Here is a 24,690-nt window from a genome sequence, read left to right as displayed (position 1 = left end):
TCCTAATTTTCACTTAGCCATCAGATAGTCATGGGGTCTTAGCTAAGTCACTTGACCCCTCTGGACCTTGGTTCCTTCATCTAAAAATATCTATCCTGTTTCATCAAAGTGATACAATGTGTGTGAAGACTCTTGAACTTATTATGAGTCTTACCTTTATGATCAGCCAATTTAGGAAATGTGGCATTAGTGCAAAGGCTAGTAAAGGCAGAAATAGAGCATTTAGTTTCCTGGTCACAGGACTAAAGTTTTTTCACCCAGAGTAGGATGCTGTTTGATTTGATCTTACTCTGGTGCTGGGAAGGCCCTATCATGATCCTGTGCTGAAAATTCTGAGCTCATCCAGGATTGTATTAGGAACTGAGCTGACAGAATGCACCATCTGCAGGGAGGGGGATGTGTCTGCTCCTTTAGGGGGAGGTTACAGTGGAGAGGAGAACTTAGTTTTCAGTTAACTAAGGGGAAAAGAAGACTACCATACCTTGGTTAGTTAAATATGATTTGTTATATTGGGCCTCCCCTGGTGGTGCAGTGGTTGAGCACTGGGCTGTGAGGCTGCCCGCAGCCTCTGCAGCGCTGGTTCATTCTCGGGTCGCCCGCGAGGGTCCCACAAAAAAAAAAAGAAATAAGATTTGTTATATTAAATTGCTGCGCTCCCTTGAACATCTTTAAGCAAGAAGACTTTCACCCCTGAAATCCATCATGGGGTAGATTACACACACGCCAGTTGAAGCGAGCCTAGACCAATTTCTAAGTGGTTCCATTTAGAGGTGTTTTATTTTTTCCTTCAGCCATCCTCTCTTGCCTATCTTTCTTGCTCCCTTTTCTTTTCCTGCAAGTTGGGCACTCTTTGGCCAGTGTTTCCCAAATAGCAGTCATTTTCATGTCACCTTCCCATTTATGACCTCATTTGCCTGCCATTTAGACTACTTATTTTTTCAAAAGAATATTTTATTTTTGAACTTTAAATTATTCAAAAAGGAAACTTTATACCACTCTAAAGTCAGGGGTTTGAGTTGTAGTTATGTTTTGGGGAAACAAATATAAAAAATATGTCTGGGATTATGTGATATTTTAAGCTAACCCCAAGTAATCATGCAGGCCACCAGTGGGATTTGGACACCTCTGGGAATTGATACATTTTATAGGGCCCTTTATAATTATAGTACATTTATAGGGTCCTTTATTATTATTATTATTATTTTTACTATTTACAATTTTATTTTTATTTAATTAATTTATTTTTAAAGATTTATTTATTTATTTATACAAGAACCGGGGCACAGGCCAGATTCGCAGGAGGGTGAGAGGATTCACCAGAGACAGAGCGGGGAGCAGAACAGGCAGACTGACTGAAACACATTGCTGAGGGGAGCAGCGGGTGCGACAGGAGAGGTCTGCACGCCATGTGGGACACTCACCGGCTGACGGGGATCGAACCAGTGCTGCAGAGGCTGTGGACAGCTTCATAGTGTGGCGCTCAACTGCCTGCACCACCAGGGAGGCCCTTAAATTTTTTATTTAGGTATATTTGATATATAATATTACATTGGTTTCAATAATATGACATAATGATTTTATTTTTAATTAATTAATTAATTTTACATTATTGTTCATTTTTAAAAAATAGTTGCTTTCCCAGACCCCCTTAGGTGTAGTCCCCATAGAATTTCCTTCACCAATGCGCTGTGCATATAGGGTCCTTTATATACCTAAATATCCCCTCTTTTTTTGAGACAGGAAAACCCAAACACAATTTTTATTCCTATTAATAGAGACAACGGTTGGAAACATTTCCGTGTTTTAGTCAACCAAAGGGTTAGAATGACTTTTCTTCCTTTGCGGGTACTTAGTAGCTTATTAAGAGTTGAACCAGCCTTTCTTTCCTCGTGGCTTAAAAGTGATTTAGAGACGTCGCTTATGTTTCCTCAGGAAAAACATGTTAACATGGTTCATATCGAGTCCAGGAAATCCCGGCGAAGAAGTTCGGAGGTAGAAATCTTTGTGGATTGTGAATGTGGCAAAACAGAATTCAATGAGCTCATTCAGTTGCTGAAATTTCAAACCACAATTGTGACTCTGAACCCTCCGGAGAACATTTGGACTGAGGAAGAAGGCAAGGCCTGTTTTTGCTTGTTGGGTGATTTTGCAGTCTGAGGAATGTTGCAAAGGGGAAAACACAATCTGTGAGTTAATAATTTTGAACCTGCACTATGTTTTCAACAGAGCTAGAGGATGTGCCCTGGTTCCCCCGGAAGATCTCTGAGTTAGACAAATGCTCTCACAGAGTCCTCATGTATGGCTCTGAGCTTGATGCCGATCACCCAGTAAGTGTCCAGTAACACCCATTCCACACGTGCTCTTCCGGCTCTACCTGTCCCAGGCAATGCGCCATGTTATGTGCTGTAATGCTTCATCGTAGAGCAATTTAGTATTTTGTCACATCAGTGAGAGCAAATCTTCAAATGATAGAGCTTCCCTGTACATGTGCATCGGCTGGATACATGTTAGAAGGACGCTGTTTATTTTTAAAAGGGTTGGATAGAGGAGGAGATTCTAAACCTCAAGAGTATTTCTTTCTCTCTTTTTTTTAAGATTTATTTATTCATGCATATAAGAACTGGGGTACAGGCCAGAGGTGCAGGGGGTGAGAGGGCTCACTAGAGACAGAGTGGGGAACAGAACAGGCAGACTGACTGAAGTACATGGCTGAGGGGAGCAGTGGGCGAGACAGGCAAGGTCTGCTGCACCATGTGGGTAGCTCCCTGGCTGACTGGGATAGAATCTGTGCTGCAGAGGCTGCCGATAGCTTCAAGTGCTATGAGTTAACCCCTTGCGCCACCAGGGAGGCCCACCTTGGAGAGTATTTCTGCAGAATTATTCAGGCCGAAATATACTCCCAGATGGCAACCCCAGAAAAAACAGTGAACTGAAGTGGATCACCCTTTTGGGAAACTCGGGGGGCCCAGGCACTGTGGCCTCTTCTCTCTCAGTGAGAGAATAAAACTTGCCTTGCTATTTTCCTTTACTGGAAGTAGTTAGGAGTAGAGTGATGGGGCGGACTTCAGTCTTAATGGAAAGGCAGAGAGTTTTAGAATGAGACTGCGATGCATGCATCTCTTCCCACCTCTAGTCGGAATCTGCCACCATTTCCCCACTACTCTAGTAAAACCCAACCACCTTGAAAGACATATGCTACTTAGATAAGCACTTGGGTAAGCACTTACTTACTTAGGTGAGCACTTCCTTTTCTCCCCTCCCTCCCACTTTACATCAGTTTTTATTTAAGGCAAGAGACTTGGAGCTTCTTCATGGTCAGAATGAAGTATAGTTAATAGTCTGCTAGAGGTAAGAAATATACTCATTTCTTATGAGCATTTTTTTTTTCTCGGTGCCTCTTATCTAAAAATAGGCAGTTGAAAGGGTGAAACCCAAGCAAATTGGTTGTGCTTAAGAGGAGGCCCTTGGTCTGAGGGTAATGGTTTATAGACATTCTATTTATTTGCTTATTTTTTAAAATCAAGTTTTATTTTTTTTAAAGATTTATTTATACATACAAGAACTGGGGTATAGGCCAGAGTTTTGGGGGATGAGAGGATTCACCAGAGACAGAGTGGGGAACAGAACAGGCAGACTGACTGAAATACACTGCTGAGGGGAGGTCTGCTGCGCCATGTGTGTTACCTCCCTGGTCCAGGATTGAACTTGTGCTGCAGTGGCTGTGGTGAGCTTCATAAGTTGTGTCTTAACCCCTTACACCACCAGAGGGGCCCCCATTCTTTTTATGTAAATGAAGGAACTTGGAAAAGCTGAGTACCCAATGTATTGGTTCTCCCAGTGTGTTCCTAGGACCTGCCATGTCAGAATCACCTGGGACATCTTTTTTTTTTTTTTAAAGATTTATTTATTTATGCATACAATAGCTGGGGTACAGGCCAGAGATGTGGGGGGTGAGAGGATTCACCAGAGACAGAGTGGGGAACAGAACAGGCAGATTGAAGTACACTGCTGAGGGGAGCAGCGGGCAAGACAGGAGAGGTCTGCGGTGCCATGTGGGTTGCTCCCTGGCTGGCCGGGTATCGGAACTCGTGCTGCAGAGGCTGCGGATTGCTCCATAGTGAGGTGCTTAACCCCTTGCGCCACCAGGGAGGCCCTGGAACTTCTTTTCACACTTAAGCCCACACTTAAGTTTGAGGACCATTGCTTGAAAGGAAACTGACAACTTCAAGAGAGAACTTTTCAATCAAACTGGTCATTTGATATAATATACCAATTCAGACCAATTCAATATTTGCCATTCAGGGAACTGGCCAAGTAGATCTAATTCAACTGTATTCATTTCTAAAGCTGAATTCACTCAAGGACAGTGTGTTATGTTTGCCACCATAGCCTAAAATTTCAGAATAATTCACAGTCATTCACATGTAAAGTTCCTAAATACTAGAAAAATACTCACGTGCCTTTAATAATCATCCATTTATTATCTTCCTCTCCCCTACATCCAGAGGAGTCAGAGTAGCACAGAAGCCTGATTTGAGAGCTTTGAAATAATAGAACTACCCAGAAAACAGCTGCTAACAGGCAAGATGACCTTGGACAAGTCCCTCTACCTCTGCACTTCAAATTCTCTGTTAAAAAGTAGGAAATAAAATTCTTACTGACCTCCAAGGGACATTTAAAAACCCTAGTTAATAAAACAACTAGAAAGAATTTTGGCAAGAGTAAATGTTTCATTCCAGGAATGGAGACACTGTGTTAAATCATCCAGATCGATGCCTGGACAGTAAAGAATTTCTTGCCAACCTCCTATTTCCAGTGCTCCCCTTAGCCTAGTTTGAAAATTACTCAACCTGGAGAAAGGGAGTCAGCCATTTTAATGGAACAACGACAGGAACCACTGACCTTGCTGTGAAAAATTTATTCTGATACCCAGTGTAAATTTTCCTGTGCTTAATTTTGTTCCATTACTCCTAATTATTCCCACCTTATGATACCTTCTCCTATTTTCTGTGCAACCACTTGAAATAATTGCAAGTACTTAACAATCTCCTACATCATTTGTCATATTTTAAAGCACCTAAATTTTTTTATAAGCACACCAAATGTTCATTTTGCAAAATTTGATATTGGTAAATGCGTGTTTTTAATCAGTTATTATCTAATGAGGATGGAAAGAGTTGTTTAAGGGCTTTCTTATTTGCCTGGGATAATTTCAGTCCTGAGGCAGGGATTATTGCTTTAGGGTAGCACCCTGTTTTGCAACCATCCCAGGCTTGGAAGTTTCACCATCGGTTCCAGCAATTTGAAAGAAATTTTGGAGCCCTTGGCATCATTTTCACAGTTTTTTTTTTTGTTTTGTTTTTAAAATTGCCTTATTTATTTATTTTTTTGTGTAAAAGAACTGGGGTTTAGGCCAGAGGTGTATGTGGGGGATCGGAGGGGTGAGAGGTATTCACCAGAGACAGAGTGGGGAGCAGACAGGTAAATCTACTGAAATACACTGCTCAGGGGAACAGTGGAGAGACAGGAGGGGTCTGCTGTGCCATGTGGGTTAGTAACCTGGCCTGGGATCGAACTCAGGCAGCAGTGGTGATAGTGCTGAGACTTAACCCCCACAGGAAGGCCCCATCTTCACAGGTTTTAATGGTAAGCGGGGAAATAAGCAGCAGGGAGATAACAACTCAAGCCCCCTTCCCCAGGGTGATGTCGCTCTTTTAGCCCCTTCCTCCTAGGCACAGGTGTGCACACTTGCACATGCACGCACACACACACATGCTCAGGTGTTCATAATCAGGCACTTTTGTCCCACACCCACATGCCTTCTATGTTAATAAGATCAAGGCCATGGGTGATAGCCATAGAGGCCAATGGCATAAAAAGCCTGATCAACGTCATTTACCCTACTCACCCTGTGCTAGGTTGGATTAGAAGGAACTTCAGATATATGACTGGGCTGCTGAGGTTTTTTAGAACGAGTTCAATATCTAGGTGGGTACCTCTCAAACTTTAATGGACAAATAAATCACTTGGCAGCTCTTTCAAAATGCAGACATGAGGGGCTTGAGGGATCTCCCTCTGGATGCTTCTGGATGTGTGTGGGGACCGCACTTTAAGTAGCAAGAATCTAGACTGGGAATGTCTTTCAATGTGTAGTTCAAGTCCATCCATTAGAAGCTTGTTACAGATGCACTATCTTGAGGCTCCCCTGAAGCCCACTGAATCAGAACGTTCCTAGATAGTCCCTGGAGTCTGCATGTAAAAGGGTTTGCAGGAGATTCTGAAGCATTCTAAAGTTTGAAAATTAATATCTTAATGATTCCTGACCCAAACTTTCCACTCAAGCAATCTTTGGGGCCAAGGTCTCACCTCAGAGTGCTTAAATCTGAACTCCGAGAATGTGGCTCGGCTTACGGTATTTCAAACTCCCCAGATAATTCTAATATTTCACCAGTGTAAAGTGCCAACGTATGTGTAGCTGAGCACTTGAGAGTGTGGATTGGGGCTTAAATTCCCTTGACCTAAACTGAGAGCGGAAGGGTGGGAATACGGTGGATACTCTCTGGGCCTTACGGTTGCCAGATTTAGCAAATAAATATATAGAATACTCAGTCAAACTTGAATTTCAGATAAACAGCAACCATTTTTTTAGTTTGTGTATGCCCCCGTTATTGCATGTTTTATTTGGTAACCCTATTTTATTTGGTAACGTTATTCCCTGGCTTCAGTTCAGAAAGGTTGGCCAAGGGATGCTATGTCTCTAATCACGAGGCTAGCTGGCCTCCCTACTGTATTTTGCCAGTCCTTGGCTCAGTCCTGGAAGTTCCGGATTGCCCATGACATTTGCATAATCACCACCGCACTCAACTAATGAGGCATGATGAGCAAATCACTCTCTTGCACGCCAGGAAAAGGTGCAGGTGTTTGCTGAGGACAACCATTCGAGATTCTTCAGGAAACCCAGCCGATTACGATGTTGTTTCCATGGTGTCCAATTTGGCAGGAGCTGGGAAACAGATGCTGAGCTTCTCATACTACTCCTTTCCTGTCATCAGGGCCTGCTTTTTTCTGGTTTTATTTTTTTGTTTGTTTTTGTTTTTGTTTTTAACCATAAAGATGCTTAGAACTCTCATCATCCTAAGATTGTCTGGTCCTCCTCATGGGTGCTGAGACAGTCTTGTGGATCCTCTACAGCAGGAGATCTTTTTTAGGTCCTTTTCCCATTTACGAATGTGGTCACCATGGTCACAACATTTTGTATGTATGCCTTTTAAGACTTCACAAGCTTGCCTATGACTCCCAATTTAAAAACTGCCAAATTCATAACAGAAAAAAGTGCTAGCTTCTAGGATGGCATTTTAAATTTCTTTTTTTTTTAAGATTTTAATTTATGCATACAATAGCTGGGGTGTAGGCCAGAAGTGGTGGGGGGGGGTGGATTCACCAGAGACAGAGCAGGGAGCAGAACAGGCAGATCCACTGAAACACATTGCTGAAGGGAGCAGCAGGTGAGTCAGGAGAGGCCTGCTGCTCCATGTGGGCCGGGTTCCTGGCCAGGGATCAAAATCATGCTGCAGTGACTGCAGATAGCTTCATAGTACCGAGATTTAACCCTATGTGCCACCAGGGAGGCACCGGGCATTTTAAATTTCGACACATCATAGGGTGATCTCAGGGCACTCATGCTCTCATTTATTAGGAATTCTCTTGTCTTTCCTGAGAGAGGCTGTTGGCAATGGAAGGCTTTCATGTGTGTCCAACTGGGTCCTGTGAGGATTCCTGTCCTCAGGGACGATGCTCCTTCAGCTAGACTAGAGAATGAGGCAATTTTCTAGTGAGTTTGAGCTTCCATTTGAACCACTCCCCATGCAGGGCTGGCTTGGTGGCAGCAGATGTGCTGAGACCCCTGTGGACCCTGCACGTTCTCTGCTGAGAGCTCAGCCTCCTGGTGGCCTGTCCTCTCACCTAGCCTCCATTCTCAGAGCGGGCCCTGCTGGCTGTGTCCTTCGAGCTTGCAAGGCTGGCAGAGGTAAAAAACTAAATTGAAACAATTCCTTCTGGGCTTCCAGCAGTTTGAAGAAACAACCCCAGAAAGAATTGATTGTATGAAAGTACCTGAAGGAAAGGAAACTAGAAAGTCTGTTGACAACAGGAGAGATTGTTGAGTAAACGTAGAGGTCCTCTCAGAAGGATTCCACTTGACTGAAGAGTGACAGATAGGATGTTTAATTTCCCCAGTGCATGATGATGGGCGTAAGTCTCAAGCTGGCTAAAGACTCATCAGAATCATATAAACTCAGGTGGAATAGAGCTAACCTGCAGTCTTGTGCATGAATCCTTTCTAATTGATTTTGCATTCTGTGGCTGTACTCATCAAATACAGCAAAGCCTCTTTAATTCATACTAATTTGGGGATTTGATGATTATTCTGAATAATAGAATTTTTAATAAATGTACATTTATTGGTCATTTACATAAACCAATTAAATTCAGGCTAACTGACCAAGTAACCATGTTAAAGAGACCTGTTTTAATGAACAGGATAAGATTAGTTTGTGATTAAGATCAATTACATGTAAATGATACTTGAAAAGCAAAGGATACCGTTCACAGTACCAATTTGTTTAACTAAGCCATTCTGCCTACTTAGTAGAAAAGTAAACTTTAACCAGAATTCCCATACATCCCAAATTAGTACAGCCCAAATTTAATGAGGTTTTACTGTAAGCACAATTCGCTTCTGCGTGTGTCATCAAGACAGTCATCCAAGGATAGAATTTACATTTGAATTCGACACTCAAATGCCACGGTGATTTTCTTTTAGGTCTTCTGCAGCTAATTTTTTGGCACCCCGTTAAATAACTTAATCTCTTTTCTGTTCAAGGGATTTAAGGACAATGTCTATCGACAGAGAAGAAAGTATTTTGTGGATGTGGCCATGGGTTATAAATAGTAAGTACCTGTATAACTCTTTTCTGCAACTTGTCACTGGCTAGTTAGGAAAAACGCATGCTGTGTAAAACAAACCTGTCTTCTCTTCACTTTAACTTTTGCAGAAGGGACACATGAACCATTTTAAACACTCACCCACTCTGTAGGCTTTAAATGCCAACACTGATGTTTGACATCTGGGTATAATTGTAAAATAATGAGCCCTGCAGGCCACCTGCCAAGTGCTACATTTCCCCCATTGTGTTCGCAGCTCCATTAAGTCAAGGAGTCATTTCTTTACGTGCTTCAGGACCTGGGAAAATGTGTTTTAATGTTAATTTTGACTTGACTTCTCAGTAACCCCCCTTACTGCCCAGCTTCTCTGAAAAATAGAGAATTGAGCAACAATGATAGAAAAGATTCACATATTCAACTAAAATAGAAACATGTTTGTTTTACGTAGAGAGGGAAGGGTTCTGTAACTTAAAATGTTTATAGAAAAGTTTCCTACCCAATCACATATCAGGGTTGGGATGACATTGGAGAGCCTCAGGATGGGGGTGAGGACTATATATGATACCTGAGGCTAAGTGGCAGCGTAACTGCAACTGGCAATAATGGAGTCTGTTCATTGCCGGCCAGGTCGAGAAAAGCGGCGTGGACCCTGGGCCTCTGTTTATTCCACTCACACTAATAAAGTTTATAAATTATCACGGCACTATCTTGACCCTTGTCTGGTATGTGGTCAGCTACACGCTATTAGAACAAATGTAAATCTGTACCTGTTAAAGGAAGGGTCTTCCTTACTCGAGACCCGGGGAGAGGCTTGACAGTCCTGCTGGGCAAGGTTGTCATTAGTGAGAATTTAGGGTGTTATGATGTTACAGAGGGTTTCTTTTTCTTTTTTCTTTTTTTAAGATTTATTTATGCATACAAGAACTGGGGTACAGGCCAGAGATGTGGGGGGTGAGAGGACTCACCAGAGACAGAGTGGGGAGCAGAACAGGGAGACTGACTGAGGTACACTGCTGAGAGGAGCAGCGGGCGAGACAGGAGAGGTCTGCTGTGCCATGTGGGTAGCTCCCTGGCCAGGGATCAAACTCACGCTGTGGTGGCTGCAGACAGCCCCATAGGTTGCGCCTTAACCCCTTGTGCCACCAGGGAGGCCCCAGAGGGTTTCAGTGCTTATTTTTTGTAAGGGATATGACACTCAGATGCTTGAAGCAAAGTGAGAGGATTCTATTTCATATCTCTGATTGAACCAGTCATTTGCTCATTTCTAACTTTCCTTGATGCTCTGGTTCTTTTCCCTTCCTCCTCCCAAGGCCCCAGCTCCTTCCCTCTTTCTCATTTATCCCATTTATCACCATGAACACCAGGATATCTAGTCCATTTTCGCCTCCTCTGTTTCTAGAAGCTTCTTGACCCTCTTTAGACCACTGTGACTTTCTGCTTCCTCCCAAAGCCAGCATGCACATGGCGTGTCCTGGCTTAAGCCTGATCACATGTACAACTTCTTTTTACCCCCAGCACCATCACTCACAAGGCCGCTTCCCAGTGTTCCCCAGGCAAACTCAAGGAGAGGACTCCAATGGGCCAAATTCACTTTTCTCGTTAGGCCCATATAAGGTTTGTGAGTCTTAAGATTGGCTCCCCTTGGCTCACAGAGCCTCCTGTGGAGTCAGGTCATGCCTGTATAGGCGGATCTTCAAAAGCAGTGTAAGTGGACAGGCGCCTGGGGAGTTTTGGATTGCACCTAAAACATGGTAACATTTCATGCTTGACACTGGATCTTTTCCTGTAGATAAAACAGAGAAAATGTATTTTATATGTAGATACTATAAGTAATGAATTTCTATCTATACGAGAATGGCACATGTACATGTGTACATACACATAGAGAATTTCATTAGCATAGTTATGGTGTTGTAAGTTATAGTAAGAAATATATATTTGATCTTCTACCCGATCAGAGAGCTCCCAAAACCCTTGAAATTTCCTAAGCAATGAGAACAGTCAAGGTGTCTTTCGTTAGGCTAATGAGTCGACTTTTGAACTGCACTGAGGATGGAGGCAGGTTGCCAGAAGAGCCACTATGTGATTAGAGGTTGAAATACCAGGGAGCGATGAGGCTGGAGTTTGAATCAATTGTCAGTGGCCAAAAACTTAATCAATCATGACTATGTAATAAAGCCCCCATAAAAATTTCAAAGGATGGAATTCAGAGAACCTGTGGGTTGGTGAAGACATGGGGACACCTGGAGAATAGCACTCCCAGGAGAATAGCACACCTGGAGAATAGCACTCCCAGGTGTCTCCACAGACACCCACCAGTCTGTGGGGTCTCCACAGACTTTCTCCATACCTTCTTTACTGCATCTCTTCCATCTGGCTGTCCCTGAGTTATGACCTTGTAAAATAAATGGGTAATTTGTTAGGTACAAGTATCTCTGTGTTCTGTGAGCTGTTCTAGCAATTGAACCCAAGGAGGGGGTTTGATCAGAAGCATAGGTATCAACCTGTGCTTGAAGTGAGGGGCCAGAGGCACTGTCTGATAGGACTGAGTCCTTTACATGTTGAACCTGATGCTATCTCTGGGTAGATAGGGTCAGAATTGAGTTGAATTCTGGACACTCAACTGGTATCCAGAGAATTGTTTGTTGTAGGTATAGAGAACCCCCTCTCCACATTGGAAATTAGATCCAGGAACCAAAAGGAACAGTGATTAAGGGAGTAGCTGAAATGTCACTTACTCTTGATAGAGCCCAGAGGGTGGACAAAGACAAGCTGCTCTGGTGGTAACACTAATAAAACTGCCACACTTGAATGAGTCAACCAGTTCCAAGAAAGCATCGATAATGGGGTGTCTTCTGGTTTTTTTTTTTAAAGAAAAAATTTATATGGAAAGGAGAGAAAAAGAGTATAGAGTCAAAATGATGGAGGGTGAGGCTTTCAAAGTGTTAGTAAAAGTTTGCATTTGCCAACTTCCTTTTTAGCTAAAGAGTAAAATTGAGGCATGGTATCTATGGAAAACGAAAGTACAAATGGAAGGTTGGAAATGGTGGAGACCAGCAGTGTGGGATGGAGCTGGAGCATTCCAGAGTCTGGTCCCATGCTGGAGGCTGGGTGTGTTCAGGCTCAAGGGGCCTGAGTCTTGGTAACTGAGTGTTCATCAGGCTGACATACGCGGGAAGCCATCAATCCACTGCCTTTATGGGAAGAAACTACTCACCAAACTCTCTTTGTCATGATAACAAAGAGACCAAATTATAAGCTGAAGGTTTTTTGGTAGATAGAAAGTCAAAGCAGGACCTCCCTGGTGGTGCAGGGGTTAAAGACAGTACTATCAAGCCACTGTTGACCACGATAGCACAAACTCTAATTCAATCCCTGGGCCGGCCAGGAAGCAACCCACATGGTGCAGCAAACCTCTCCTGTCTCATCTGCTGCTCCCCTCAGCAGTGTATTTCAGTAAATCTACCTGTTCTGCTCCCCGCTCTCTCTTTCTGGTGCATCTTCTCACCCCTGCCCCCACAGCACCTCTGGCATACATCCCAGTTCTTGTATGCATAAATAAATAAATCTTTAAAAAAAAAAGTCAAAGCATAGGTTGTTTACTAAGAGAGTTTGGAATCCAGGGACATGCTAAGCTTCTCCCTTGGACAGTACTGAGTCCAGACTGATGACATAGAATAACTAAGTGGGACACTAGAATAAGATCTCTGAATGATCAACATCTCTGTGCCTCAGTTTCTTCATCTAGGAAATGTGTCTAAACGTAATGTATATCTCATGGGATGGCAGTGGATTACAAGAGAGTGCATGTGTTGTCCTGAGCACAATGCCTGGCATGTGGTTATGGCCACTCAGTGATAATCATTCCCCTCTTCTCCCCCAGGCCCTACCCGCTGCCACAGGCTATGTTCAGATTCCATATTGTTGACTATGTTAAAACCATCTTAAATACTGTAGCTCAAATATGCCTAAGGAGTAATCCTTGGGAGAAAACTCCTTTAGTTTCTCATTTAAAGACTGTTGTAGGGGCCTCTCTGGTGGCTTAGGGGTTAAGTCTCAGCACTATCAAGCTATCACTGCAGCGGCCTGAGTTCCATCCCTGGCCAGGGAGGTGACCCACGTGGCACAGCTGACCTCTTCTGTCCCTCCTGCTGCTCCCCTCAGCAGTGTATTTCAGCAGATCTGCCAATTCTGTTCCCTACTCTGTCTCTGGTGAATCCTCTCACCACCTGCACCTCTGGCCTACACCCTCATCCCTCTATGCATAAATAAATCTTTATTTATTTCTTTTTCAAAGACTGTTGTATATACTCATGCTTTTCATGCTGACCAACATCTTTCTTAATGAAGAGATTTCATAAAAAGCAATTATATTGCCATCATGTATGTGTGTGTATAGGTGCCGAAGTACTGATAACAGAACACAAGTTACCTTGAATGCTTCTTGTAGAGGATGGCATTAGGGAGGTAGCACTTAGGGGTGGTTAAATCTGGAAAACACAAACTCAGGTCTTGGGGATATTGGTGAAAAACTTCATTTCTTACCATTCCTCCAGCTGTCACTGATGTGGTTTCTCTGAATTTGAGGATGGACAGGGCTGGCCAGTGAGTGTGTGAGCATGACAGTGTTTGCACAAACACTGGGGTTGGGGGCAAGCTCCTGCCATGATGCTGTTGGGGTGGGGCACAGGTACCCACAAATCCTGGTGCACCTACCCTTTTTCTCCAGTTTGTACAGCACCTAAGGTTTTCTTTTAGTTTACAGAAACTGAAGATGCAGCTTCTAATTGCAATAGATATTTTTTCTAGTGCCGATGGCTTTGAGTGAGCAAAGGAAGATAGATGTCAATACAATAATTACCTAAAATAAGCTCATTTGAGTGACTTCTGGCAGCAGGCTATGATCTGATTTTCCAAGCCAAAGCTTGGAACCACTGGTCTGAGTAGCAGATTATCTGAAATGGGGGTGATCCTGAGAAATCCACCAAGTGCAGTCCTTGCAAATACAGTTTGGTGATAAAATCAGGGTGCATCCTGACATGGGGAGGACAATTCAATTCCCTCTTGATAATTCAGTCTAGGCTTTCTGGACACCTAGGAGAAAGCAGCTGCATGGTCAGAACTACAGGTGAAGAGGAGGTAGATGTTTTGGGGTTGGTATAAGGCTTACAGGTGTCTAAAGGTAAGGGGAAGGAAAAGAAATGAAATACAGAATAATATATATTGAAACCAGCCAAGAAGCCCTCTGGGGGATTTGTGTTGAAAACTATATTTTTTATGATAGTCTTGAAAGGATAATGCAGGGGGGGAAAAATCAACACAAGCAGAGAAAAATGAAAAAATTCCTCTCTATGATGAAAAACCAGCGGGCTGAAAGTCAGTCTTACCGTGAACCCCAAAGAGGAGCAGGTCAGCCTGCTGAGAACTGTCGGCAGGTGCCACTCAGGCACACTTCTGATTGACAGTGCAGCCGAGAAACATGATGGATTACCCAGAGGTCTGCAGCCGCCTGCAGACCTGCCCGAGCCAGTGGCTATGAGTGTCGGGAAGGCCTAATTGCCTCACCAATAATAGCAGAGGAAACATTCGTTAGTGCAAATCTTATTCTCCATAGAAGACCTGAGAATGACGTTCTGGATTGAGAGGTCGCTGCTTCTAAAATTATCCGTGAGAGAATGTCTAACCTGCCAATCACACCCGGTCCTCCCCCACCCAAATGAAAGGAATTCTAGTGTAAACAGAAAAAGAAAAAAGAAGCACCCCAGGATTAGATAATATGAAGTACACAGAGACTTGCAGTTGGGAGGAAATGGAAGTGTGTGGTGGTGGTGGTGGGGGCAGATGGCATGTGGAGGAAGAGAAAATTATGACTGTGATGTTGTAGCTGTTAGGTTTGTCTGAAACGATCTTGTTTTCTGTCATTGGCACCTTCATATTTTAACCTTGGCATTAGTTTGGCTGTGTTTCTTGGGTTTTCCAACTGCTGTATTGTTGGGGAAGAAAAATCAGCGCTACATTTTTTCAATTGTCTAGAAATAAACAAATTTTTCTTTGGGGGCTATTATAATGATTATTCCTCAACAATATGCATGCATATTTAATTTAATTATATTTTGGTGGGGGTGTTGATAGTCATTTCAATCCATCATACTCTCTTGGAGAGAGGCCCCGAGCTCTGACTTTAATTATGCCACTCGTTTGCTTAAATTGATTTTGAATATTACAGTGATTGTGTTTTGTTATGAATGTACTTTCTCCCGGTAGAAATGAAGGTGGTACATGAACCTCATGTTCTTCTCATGGAGCTGCTTCCTCTTTGATTGATGGCTTTCTTTCAGTCATTGGCATCTGAAATGTAAATAGGCAAATGCAAATGTCAATGGAAAAGGTAAACAAGGCAATTCCAACATTTCAAATTTGCTGAATTTGGAAAATTCCCTCATTTACCAAGTGAACACATTGATTTCAAATTCAGGGACTCAAGGGGTTCCTTCATACCTCTCAAGCTCAGTTTTCTTCTCTGTAAAATGGAGATAGTAGTAACTCCTCTGTCCCTCTCCTGGAACTATTTTAAGGATTGAATTTGCTTGCTCTATAGTCATCAGTAATGATAAACATATGTTCTGAGAAATGTGTTACTAGCTGCTTTTGTCAGTGTGCTAACACAAACCCAAATGTTCAGTTTACTACACACCTAGTCTAGCAGAGTACCCACAGTTGTACATGTGGCCTATCACCAACTGAAAGGCCCGTATGCCTCGCACAGCTGCAATGTACTTTATTCCTTTCCCTATCAAAGTGATAACCAAAGAACTTAGACCAACAGCCAAGGATTTGCTGGCACTCCTGACCTCTTGGAGGGCCTTGGTTGCTTTCCTCAGTTTCTCTTTGGACCTCAGGGGCAATTAGTGGAGTGGCTAACATTGGGAAAGCTGAAGTTGACCTGCCTGGGGTGAGTTCCCAGTTTACCACATACCAATGGAGTGATCCCAGCAAGTTATGTGTCATCTGGTGCCTCAGTTTTCTTCTTCTTTTTTTTTTAATAAATAAATTTTTTATTGTTTTTAAGATTTATTTATTTATGAACACGAGAGCTGGGCACAGGCCAGAGATGCAGGGGGTGAGAGGATTCACCAGAGACAGAGTGGGGAGCAGAACAGGCAGACTGAGTGAAACACACTGCAGAGGGAAGAAGCAGGCGAGTCAGGAGAGGTCTGCCTCGCCATGTGTGTTGCTCCCTGGCTGGCCGGGGATCAAACTCGTGCTGCAAAGGCTGTGGACCTCTTCATAGTGCGGTGCTTAACCCCTTGCACCACCAGGGAGGCCCCTCAGTTTTCTTATCTATAAAATGGGATGATTCTACTACTGTTTTATTGGATAATTATGATAATTAAATGAGCTAATATATTTATGACACTTAGTGCACTAACCAGGAAGTGCTATGTAAGAATTTGCTGGTATTGTTATAATATTTTCCCCACATCAACTGACCTCTTCTTTTTGTCTACCCTTGTGCTTCAATTTTTTTTTTTTTAATTTCCTTTTGGTTACCAGTGTTCTCCATTCCCTTTGGCTAAGACTTCCTTTAAGTCCTCACTTCTGTCTGATTTTCTATATTAGTTTTAATTGCTGTATAACAAAATGCTGCAGCCTGAAACAACAAACATACCTGAGGGTCAGGAATTAGGAAGCAGCTGGGTTGGTGGTTTCTCAAAGTCTCTCACGAGACTGGGATTAAAATGCTGGTCAAGGAAGCAGGCCCCTGGAGGCGTGACTGGGCAGGAGGACCTGATCTCACTCTGGCCACCCACATGGCTGTTTCTTGCCACAGGTAACTCTCTGCGTGGTTGCCTCAGTGTCCTTAAGATATGGCAGCTGACTTCCTCCAAACTACATGATCCAAGGGTAGACAAAGCAGAATCCACTATGCCTCTAGTAATCTAGCCTCAAAAGTGAGGTGCTGCCACTCATGGTGTATTTTATTGGCTTCATAGCCCTTGCCTATTGTGGGGGGCGGGGTAAGGGACAACACAGGGGCATGAAATCCAGGCTCACTGGGGGCCATCTTGGAGGTTGGCCACCACCACTTTACTCATGTTCAATTTTATTTCTTCAAGACTCTCTCAAACTGTGTTTCCACAGTAGTTGTAAAGCTTTATCTGGGGAACTGAGGGTCATGAAAGCAGAGGCAGTGGCAGAATGCATAGGTTTTGGAGCTGGGCAGACTAGGTTCAAATCTCTCTTCCTCCACTTACGAACTATAGCTGGGAGCACTGGTCTAGTCTCTGAATCTCAGTATCCTCATCCTAAAATGGGTGTGGATTCTACCTTGCACAGTTTGGAGTATTGTTAATGATTACAGGTCCCACTGGGTGAGGGTGGCATTGAATCTATGATAAATATGCCTATCGTCATTATCCTGTGTTAAGTAGCTAATGGTCCTTCGATTCTATATAATCAATTGTTAAGCTCATTGACCACAAATAAAGGACCTTAAAGAGTGATTGAATTAAGGAATTTAGGATCTATGGTGGGCTGAGTTAATGGTGGTTTTCAAAAAGTGTGTGTTGTGTGTGTGTGTGTGCATGTGCATGCACACCTTTCAATTTCATGTAGCATATGCACACAGTTTGCTTCTTTAATATGAAAACTTGACCCACTCCAAGATCTTCCCAGGCCAGTGAGTCTCAGTCAAGGCTAAAAGGTAAACAGCTTGGGTAAATGTGTTGGGCCCCTCCCTAAATGATTGATGGTGGGAGTCCCTACAGGTGGCCTCTCAGCTGCCATGGTCAGGCAGCTGCCATCAAATTTCTTCAGTTACCAGGCACCATATCAAATACATTGCTGTGTTATCTCATTTAACTGCACAATAAGCCTTTGAAACAGGTCCAATTATTATATTCATTTTGAAGATGAAGGAGCTAACGAACTCACTAAAGATGACACAGCTGATTGTGTCACTGCCTAGTGACACCAGTCACACCAGTGTTGATGCTTAATTTCTCTGAAATGAAGCCATGGACTGAAAAGTAAAATGAAAGCAGATGCTTACAGTCTATGGTTATTTCCAAGATGACCAGGGGCCTTCTCTTATAGAATTCTCTCCCTCCCTGCCCTTTTCTCTCCCTTCCTCCCTCACTCTCTCTTCCTTTTTGTTTGAAAGCGGCAGGGGCACTTCCACTTAACATAGATGGTATCCTCTACAAGTTGAAAATATCAGTGATGGAGCTAAGTGACTTGGCATTTTTAAAAGTCATTCCTCTTTTTACAGAATTCTCAGCATATCTGAAAGGCACAATTCTGGTATGCATTTAAGACACTGAAGGCTTTATGGAGTCAGGACTCAAACCAGCCTGTCTGCCTGCAAGGCTACGCTGTCTCTTGCAGGGTGCTTGGGACATCTGCCTGGCACTGCTTGACTGAACTACGTCCTAGCCCTGTGCTCTCAGGCCCATGCTCTCCACCTTCAACCCGAAGCCTGACCCTCATGGGATACATAATGGATGGAAATAAACACAGCTGGGCTGGGCCTTGAAAAACAATGGCCAGGGATTTGTTGCTCTCTGGCTTTTTCTAGTTGCTAGCCTATTTATTTCTTGATTTTTTGATCTGCAAAATTGCACTCTTTGTGATTCGTTTGCTCTGAGTGTAAGTACACAGCTAAACAGAGACTCTAAAACAAAACAACCCCAAATAGGAACTGGCATATTTGAAAAGTGCAATCACCAGCCCAGCAGGCACATTCAATTTGGGTGAGCTTGTGATTATTCTACTCAACTCCATTAGAGAGAGAGGGCGAATGCTCTGGTTCAACATGGAACGGTGATGTGCTAACCTCCTCACCTCATCAGAGCAGAGAAGGGCTCTTTTGATCATATCCTCCTCCTCTGCGCACCCCCTTCCCAACACAATCCCAAATACCACATTTCAAAACAAAACCCTCTGGGACTGAGATTCAGTAGCAGGCCACACATTTGCAAATATTAAATGGGTAGATAATTATGGAATGCCTGTGGCTTGGAGTGAAAATTTTGGGATTCCAAGTCTGCATCTTACTTCTCAGGAGGTCTTTTCAGCTTCTTCTTTCGTTAGATGGCTCAACAGGAGTGAGCCAGAGGTCTGCAGAGAAAAGGAAATGGATGGTTAGAGACAAACACGGTGGGCTCTGGGCCTGGGAAGAGCTGTTGGGCAGATGTTGGGGAGAGCTGTTTTGCTGCCTGCCTTTACCTCCGGGTGGCCATGCTGTGCAATTGAGTTTCCTCTACTCAGGAGAAGCTGTCATGATTCAGCTTCATCTTTGAGCTGGGGTTACTGATGCTGATTTTTTTTTCTGGGAGGCATTTGCAATTATTGCAACTTGCAGAAAAATAACCGGGGTGACTCCACCACTCCACCTTTCTTGAAATTTCAGTTGACCTTAGCATTTCTTATTTCATGCGAGACGAGGCATGATTTATGGATCCTGCTTGGTTTCAGAATGTGGCTTAAAGGAATACATTACTAACAGGAGTCATGAGCACCATGTTACCTACTTTGAGATAGGTGAATCTTAATTGGAAATATAACAAATAGGAGGTAGAGGAAGAATGAAAGTTATACTTTCTTAACAGGGGTAAAACCTTAATTGGGGAAGTGCAAATGTTTATCTTTAGTGACGTTTTTCTCATCTGTTTCCTTGGCAGACGGTCACCTTGATGAATTGTGGCATCTATTATAATATGGGACCAAGCTTTAATTTTTTTCCCTCTACCTTTTCGAGAAGAGCCACCTTAGCAGACAAATATGTTTTCTCTCTGACTGAGCTAATTTTATCCCATTCCATTATCCTCCATTGATTTGCTTTCCCAGGTTTTGAATGAAACTGAGATGTATGCGGCTGTTGGGGTACTTTGTGGCTCCTGCATAAACACCAGTTGTTGATGCTTTAATTTCTCTGAAATGGAGCGGTAAATTGAAAAGTAGAGCAAAACCAAATATTGTGGTACTGGGGTCATTTCCCAGATGAGTAGAGTAGTTTCTGAGGAAGGTCACATTAGCGGTTTAAAGAGAGTCTCTATCGTGGAATCTAAGTATCTTTTTTGCTCAAGAAGCCACACCTTTTTTCCTTTAAAAAAAATCTGCAGGAGCAGGAGCAACTTCATTTCATGTAGGTGATATCACATGCAAGTTGAAAACAAGAGCAACCAAATTAAATGACTTGGGTTTTAAAAAGTTATTCTGCTCTTTATAGAATTCTTAGTATATTTGAAATGTACCATTCTTGTTAAGTATTTAAAAGACGTCAGGCTTCATGGGAGAATCATTTTCATGCCAAATGTTTCTCTCTACCTGAAGTTCAGCTCAATGGCTGCAAGGAAGGGAGTCTAAGACTTGCAAAGAAAGACAAAAGAGAAAATTGATTTGGAAAAGGTTTCTCCTTTTCATTTCGTGGGCTTGGTGGGTTTTTTAGATGCGTGTGAATGCCCCAGTAGGATGTTGTCTGATTATAGCATGGCTCCCCCAGCTGTGGAAAACATTACCACAGTAGGGCCAGGGATCACTCACTCACAGGGACAGAGTTGCACCAAATTCTAATGTGTTGCTAGACAATGAGGCATGCGTCTTTTTTTAGTTTAAAATGATTTCCACAGATGTGAAGGATTAAAATTACTTGCACAAGTCCTGTCTGAGAGGTGAATGGATTTATCCTAAGGAGTGCTGTTTGGTCATCTCTAAACCTGTTCCCAACCCCACAGGGAAGTGATACTTTCTTTAATATTGCTCACCTGGAGGCAAGGAACCAAGTGTATTGAGTACCATTTCAGCACTAGGCGTGGACTCAGGCACTTTACAGATACCGTCCTGTTTGATCCTCTCCGTGTTGTGTAGTTGCTTTATTTCCCTCAGTTTCAAATGAGGAAACAGAGTCCAAACTCAATGCTGGATGCATATTAGGATCTTACTACCTTTACTCTTTTGGGTCACAATGGGTCTCTAGAGGGAACCATCCTGGCACCCCACTGTGCTACTTACTATCGACAGAAGTTTGATTGTGGGTAGGTGACTATGTTGTTAAAGCCTCAGTTTCCTCACTTAAAAGATGGGGGTATTAACAGTCATTTAACCACTCTATAAAGTGGGCATTATGTGACTGGATCCATGTCACTGGCTACTATATTATTGTTATTGTTACAGTTGAATGAATGAATGAATGGGTGTGTTATTGATTTCCCGAGGACCATGAACTGTAAAGGGTCCACATTCCCTCAATTATCTCTATAATTGAGTTGTTAGCAACGTTGCGTCCAGGGGTTAGCAACATTGGGTTCCTATCGGTCAAGATCAAGATGTCTGATTGAATTTGGAGCCCTTGGACTCCTTAGCCTTGGCCTCTTCATCCCAATGACCTGTTGAGATTGATGGTGGCTCAGAATTGGAGCTCTTTTCTCTATTGTGTTCTTTGCACTCAACTTCTGTCTGTTCGGTGTGCACATATCAATGGATGTTAGACCAATTGTTGCTGCTGTTAATATTTAATTTCATGGTAGTTTTGGCAGATGAAAATCACGTCTCTAGAATGTGGAGAGGGCCTTTTGCAATGGGAGAAAACGGTGGGAAGCCCTATCCTGGGGTGCACAGGACAAATAAAAACAAATAATTTCCAGGAGTTAAATCTTCACTCTCCCCGAGGCTCCTTAGGTGCAGTAGTTTATTTTCATTATGTCTCTTGTAAAGGCAGCACCAATATTAACAATGTGAACAAAACAAACTAACGTTTTTGTTTGCTACCATCTGAAAGTTCCTTAGGGCCCATACGCTCATTTACGAAAATTCATGTTCGCAAAACTCATTTGCAAAAGCAAATAAAATATGTGATCACAAATGCTCTTTACCTGACTGGCCTAAGGGAAATGCCTTTGTGCCTTCATGCTTGCTCTGTGGTGCAGCTTAGCAGCCAGAGGCTGCCCAGTGACCTCACTGGAAGAGCCGCCATGAAGCCAAGGGAGTTCAGATCACTTGAGTGCTTGAAATCTTGGTATAACTCAGATGGTTGGTAAGTCACTGTACTGATGGGAGAGTTTCCATTTTCAAAAATAGCATTAAATCATTGTGCCCTAGGGTTTTGAAAAGATCTTTGAAAGTTCATTTCTTAAAATCTCCAGCCAAGGAAACCTTCTGTGTTTACTTGACTTTGGGTTTGTATGGCCCCTTTGGGTTTAATGATGCTTTCCTTCCTGGTGAAAATTTTGATTACAAGCGTGATGGGTGATAATGCCTAGGAAACCTGAGTTGAGAAAATTAGAAAGAAGAAACCATTACATGTAAAGTAAGTGTACATAAGGATAACTGATAGCTACCTGAAAACTTATTATAATAGCAAAGTCTTTGGAGTTGTTGTTTCCATAGCAATTAAAATATCTGAGGCAGGGAGGAGGTAAGACAGATACAGATCTACCAGATGATCTGATACATGACTATAATTTTTCTCAACCAAGAAATTCGTGGTTTGTTTTGGCTCATTAGTTGATTTACTTGTTCAACAAATACTTACTGAAAACCTGTATATTCCAGCCTCCACACTGGATGGCAGGGATACAAATATGAACAAAGTAAATAAAAACCCCTGTCTAGAAAGAGCATGCATTCTAATGGGGTGGGGGAACAGATTTAGAGGGCTCTAGTTTTGGATATTTTCCTCTTGTTTCCCTCCCTGTGTAACATGGATAGTATTTTATCATAAAGTTGTTGAATATTTATGATATAAATTCTGAAATTCTGTAATTTTATCACATGCAGGAGCCTCAGATTTTCTCTCAGATTTTTGGAAATCAGTGGTAAAAGTGGCATTTGCTTTCTAGTTAAACTTGAATGGAATTCATCCACTCCTCTTAGGATAATTCTTTTATTCTGCCTTGTGGCCACATTTTTTTTTGTCTCAGGTGAAAGTCAACTTTTGTTTGAACATTCATTGACTGTATGACTCTGGACACAGCTGGCAGTAGGTGGCATTATTTCTTGAAGGTGGCACTCACCAATATAGTGCTAGGTGATATTGTGGTATTGACTGTATAGAGAATGTCATCACGTACTGATTGAAACATCTACCCACTGGAGTGTCACTTCACTGTGAGGAATATAAGAAGTGCTTGGTGATAATTATTAGTAAGTTTTGTGAATGGTGAATTTAAAAAACTGCATTAGGTCAAAATCATTATTCTAATAATAATGTTAGAGTCATGTCAATCTCATTCTTCTGTACGCTTGTGTACTTTCTTGGAGGGGAAGGAAGAGGATGAATTACAGATAGCTCCCTGGAAGCTATGCAGAACTCAGAATATGCTCATTGATGAGGGCAGCATATGCATCTCTAAGTCCAGAGGAACAAAGAAAAAGACCTCTTACCTTTGCATTCCTATAATCTTTCTCCTAAGGCCCCATCCAAACCCTTAGAGGAGCTGCTAATTGCTAATGAACTGCAGAGTTGATGGATTTTTACATTTCACCTCATTTCATTTCCCTTCTGCAACCCCCAGGTGGAAGTGTCAATCAAGAGAGAAATGCCTTAGGTGGGGAAGGAGAGAAAAGATAAGGCAGAGATGAGAGGGACAGTCTTTTCCAGGCAGATAAACAGCTCTTGAATAAGTGAGGCATCTCCTGCCCGGAGGAACATGTAAATGAATAAAATAGAAAATGAGTTCATTCCAAACTGCTTCTATCAGATTCACCCATCCCCTTAACCAATTCTCTGTTTACCTTCCGCGCTGTTTGGTACTTGCCACTGAGGAAATCCAACTGTTTTCAAAGAACACAATCTGAGTTGTGTTCCAGCCAGTTTTACCATCTTGATGTAAATACTATCAATTGCAGCCTGTCACATCTTCCTCCAGTGAATAAGTGAATTGCTTCCTCTAAAGATAACACAAGCAGAGAAACGGCATCTCACGGTAGGAATTCTAGCAGCAAGGACTCCAGGAGGCAGTCAGGATGTACCCTTATAATCAAATGTTTTCTGATTCCCCAAATTAAAAAAAAAATGTGTAAGAAAAATAGCTTGCTGTTGGACTTGCTAGAGGAGAAGATCAAATAAATAGTTAAATGAAACGAAAGTATTGTTACTTATTCATCTGACTACAGAAAGAACTCCCACGATTTCAGCCTCAGTGGGGTACACGTCCTGGATTTCAGTGTCAAATTGTATTTGTTAAACAACTTTACTCTAACAAGCTCAGGACTTACTTAGACTAACTACATCAGTACCTGCCCCCAATTAGTTTTGTCATATACTTTCTACTCTCTCCTTTCTGCAGGGACAAGACAGGCTTTTCAAACCATCCCTTTAATGTCTAGGAAAAAATGGGATTTACTTTAGAGGCAGAGAGATGCCTCCCACAGCTGGCAATATTTCCCCAGAGAGTTCTTAGTCATCTCTGAGTAATATATTGTATCAGGGCATTTTCCTGCTGTGGAGCGTAAAGCCCCCTGGTAACCATTTTAACCCTTTTCCTTATTTTCACTAACATTGGTTCTCTAGCATGTTTATAGTCTTAATTTGCTGTTCTTTGGTAAAAGGGCAGAATCTTCAGTGAATGCCAATGACTACAAGTCATATCTGGTTTTTTTTTTTCTCCAGTGAATTAGGAATCTGTGAACAATGATTTTGGTAGTTGAGGATTCTGGAATCCCAACTAATTCCATATACATAGAGAGACTCCCCAGAGGTCTAATTATAATACTTACATGTATTAGTTTGTGGAGCATCTCATCTTG

General features: G+C 42.5%; 1 protein-coding gene across 1 annotated transcript in view; it reads left to right on the top strand.

The window, feature by feature from the left end:
- TPH2 (tryptophan hydroxylase 2) overlaps positions 1-24,690 on the top strand; it is a 111,347-nt gene that overhangs the window by 3,919 nt on the left and 82,738 nt on the right. Inside the window, exons 3-5 of the mRNA XM_037515247.2 lie at positions 1,933-2,116; positions 2,227-2,327; positions 8,882-8,949. Of these exons, the coding sequence (XP_037371144.1) occupies positions 1,933-2,116; positions 2,227-2,327; positions 8,882-8,949 (353 nt within the window). The remainder of the gene's footprint in view (positions 1-1,932; positions 2,117-2,226; positions 2,328-8,881; positions 8,950-24,690) is intronic.

The sequence above is a fragment of the Talpa occidentalis genome, unplaced genomic scaffold (assembly GCF_014898055.3).
Source record: "Talpa occidentalis isolate TD23 unplaced genomic scaffold, MPIMG_talOcc4v2.1 talOcc4.16, whole genome shotgun sequence".
Classification (NCBI taxonomy): Eukaryota; Metazoa; Chordata; class Mammalia; order Eulipotyphla; family Talpidae; genus Talpa; species Talpa occidentalis.
This window is presented reverse-complemented; position numbering and strand designations above follow the sequence as displayed.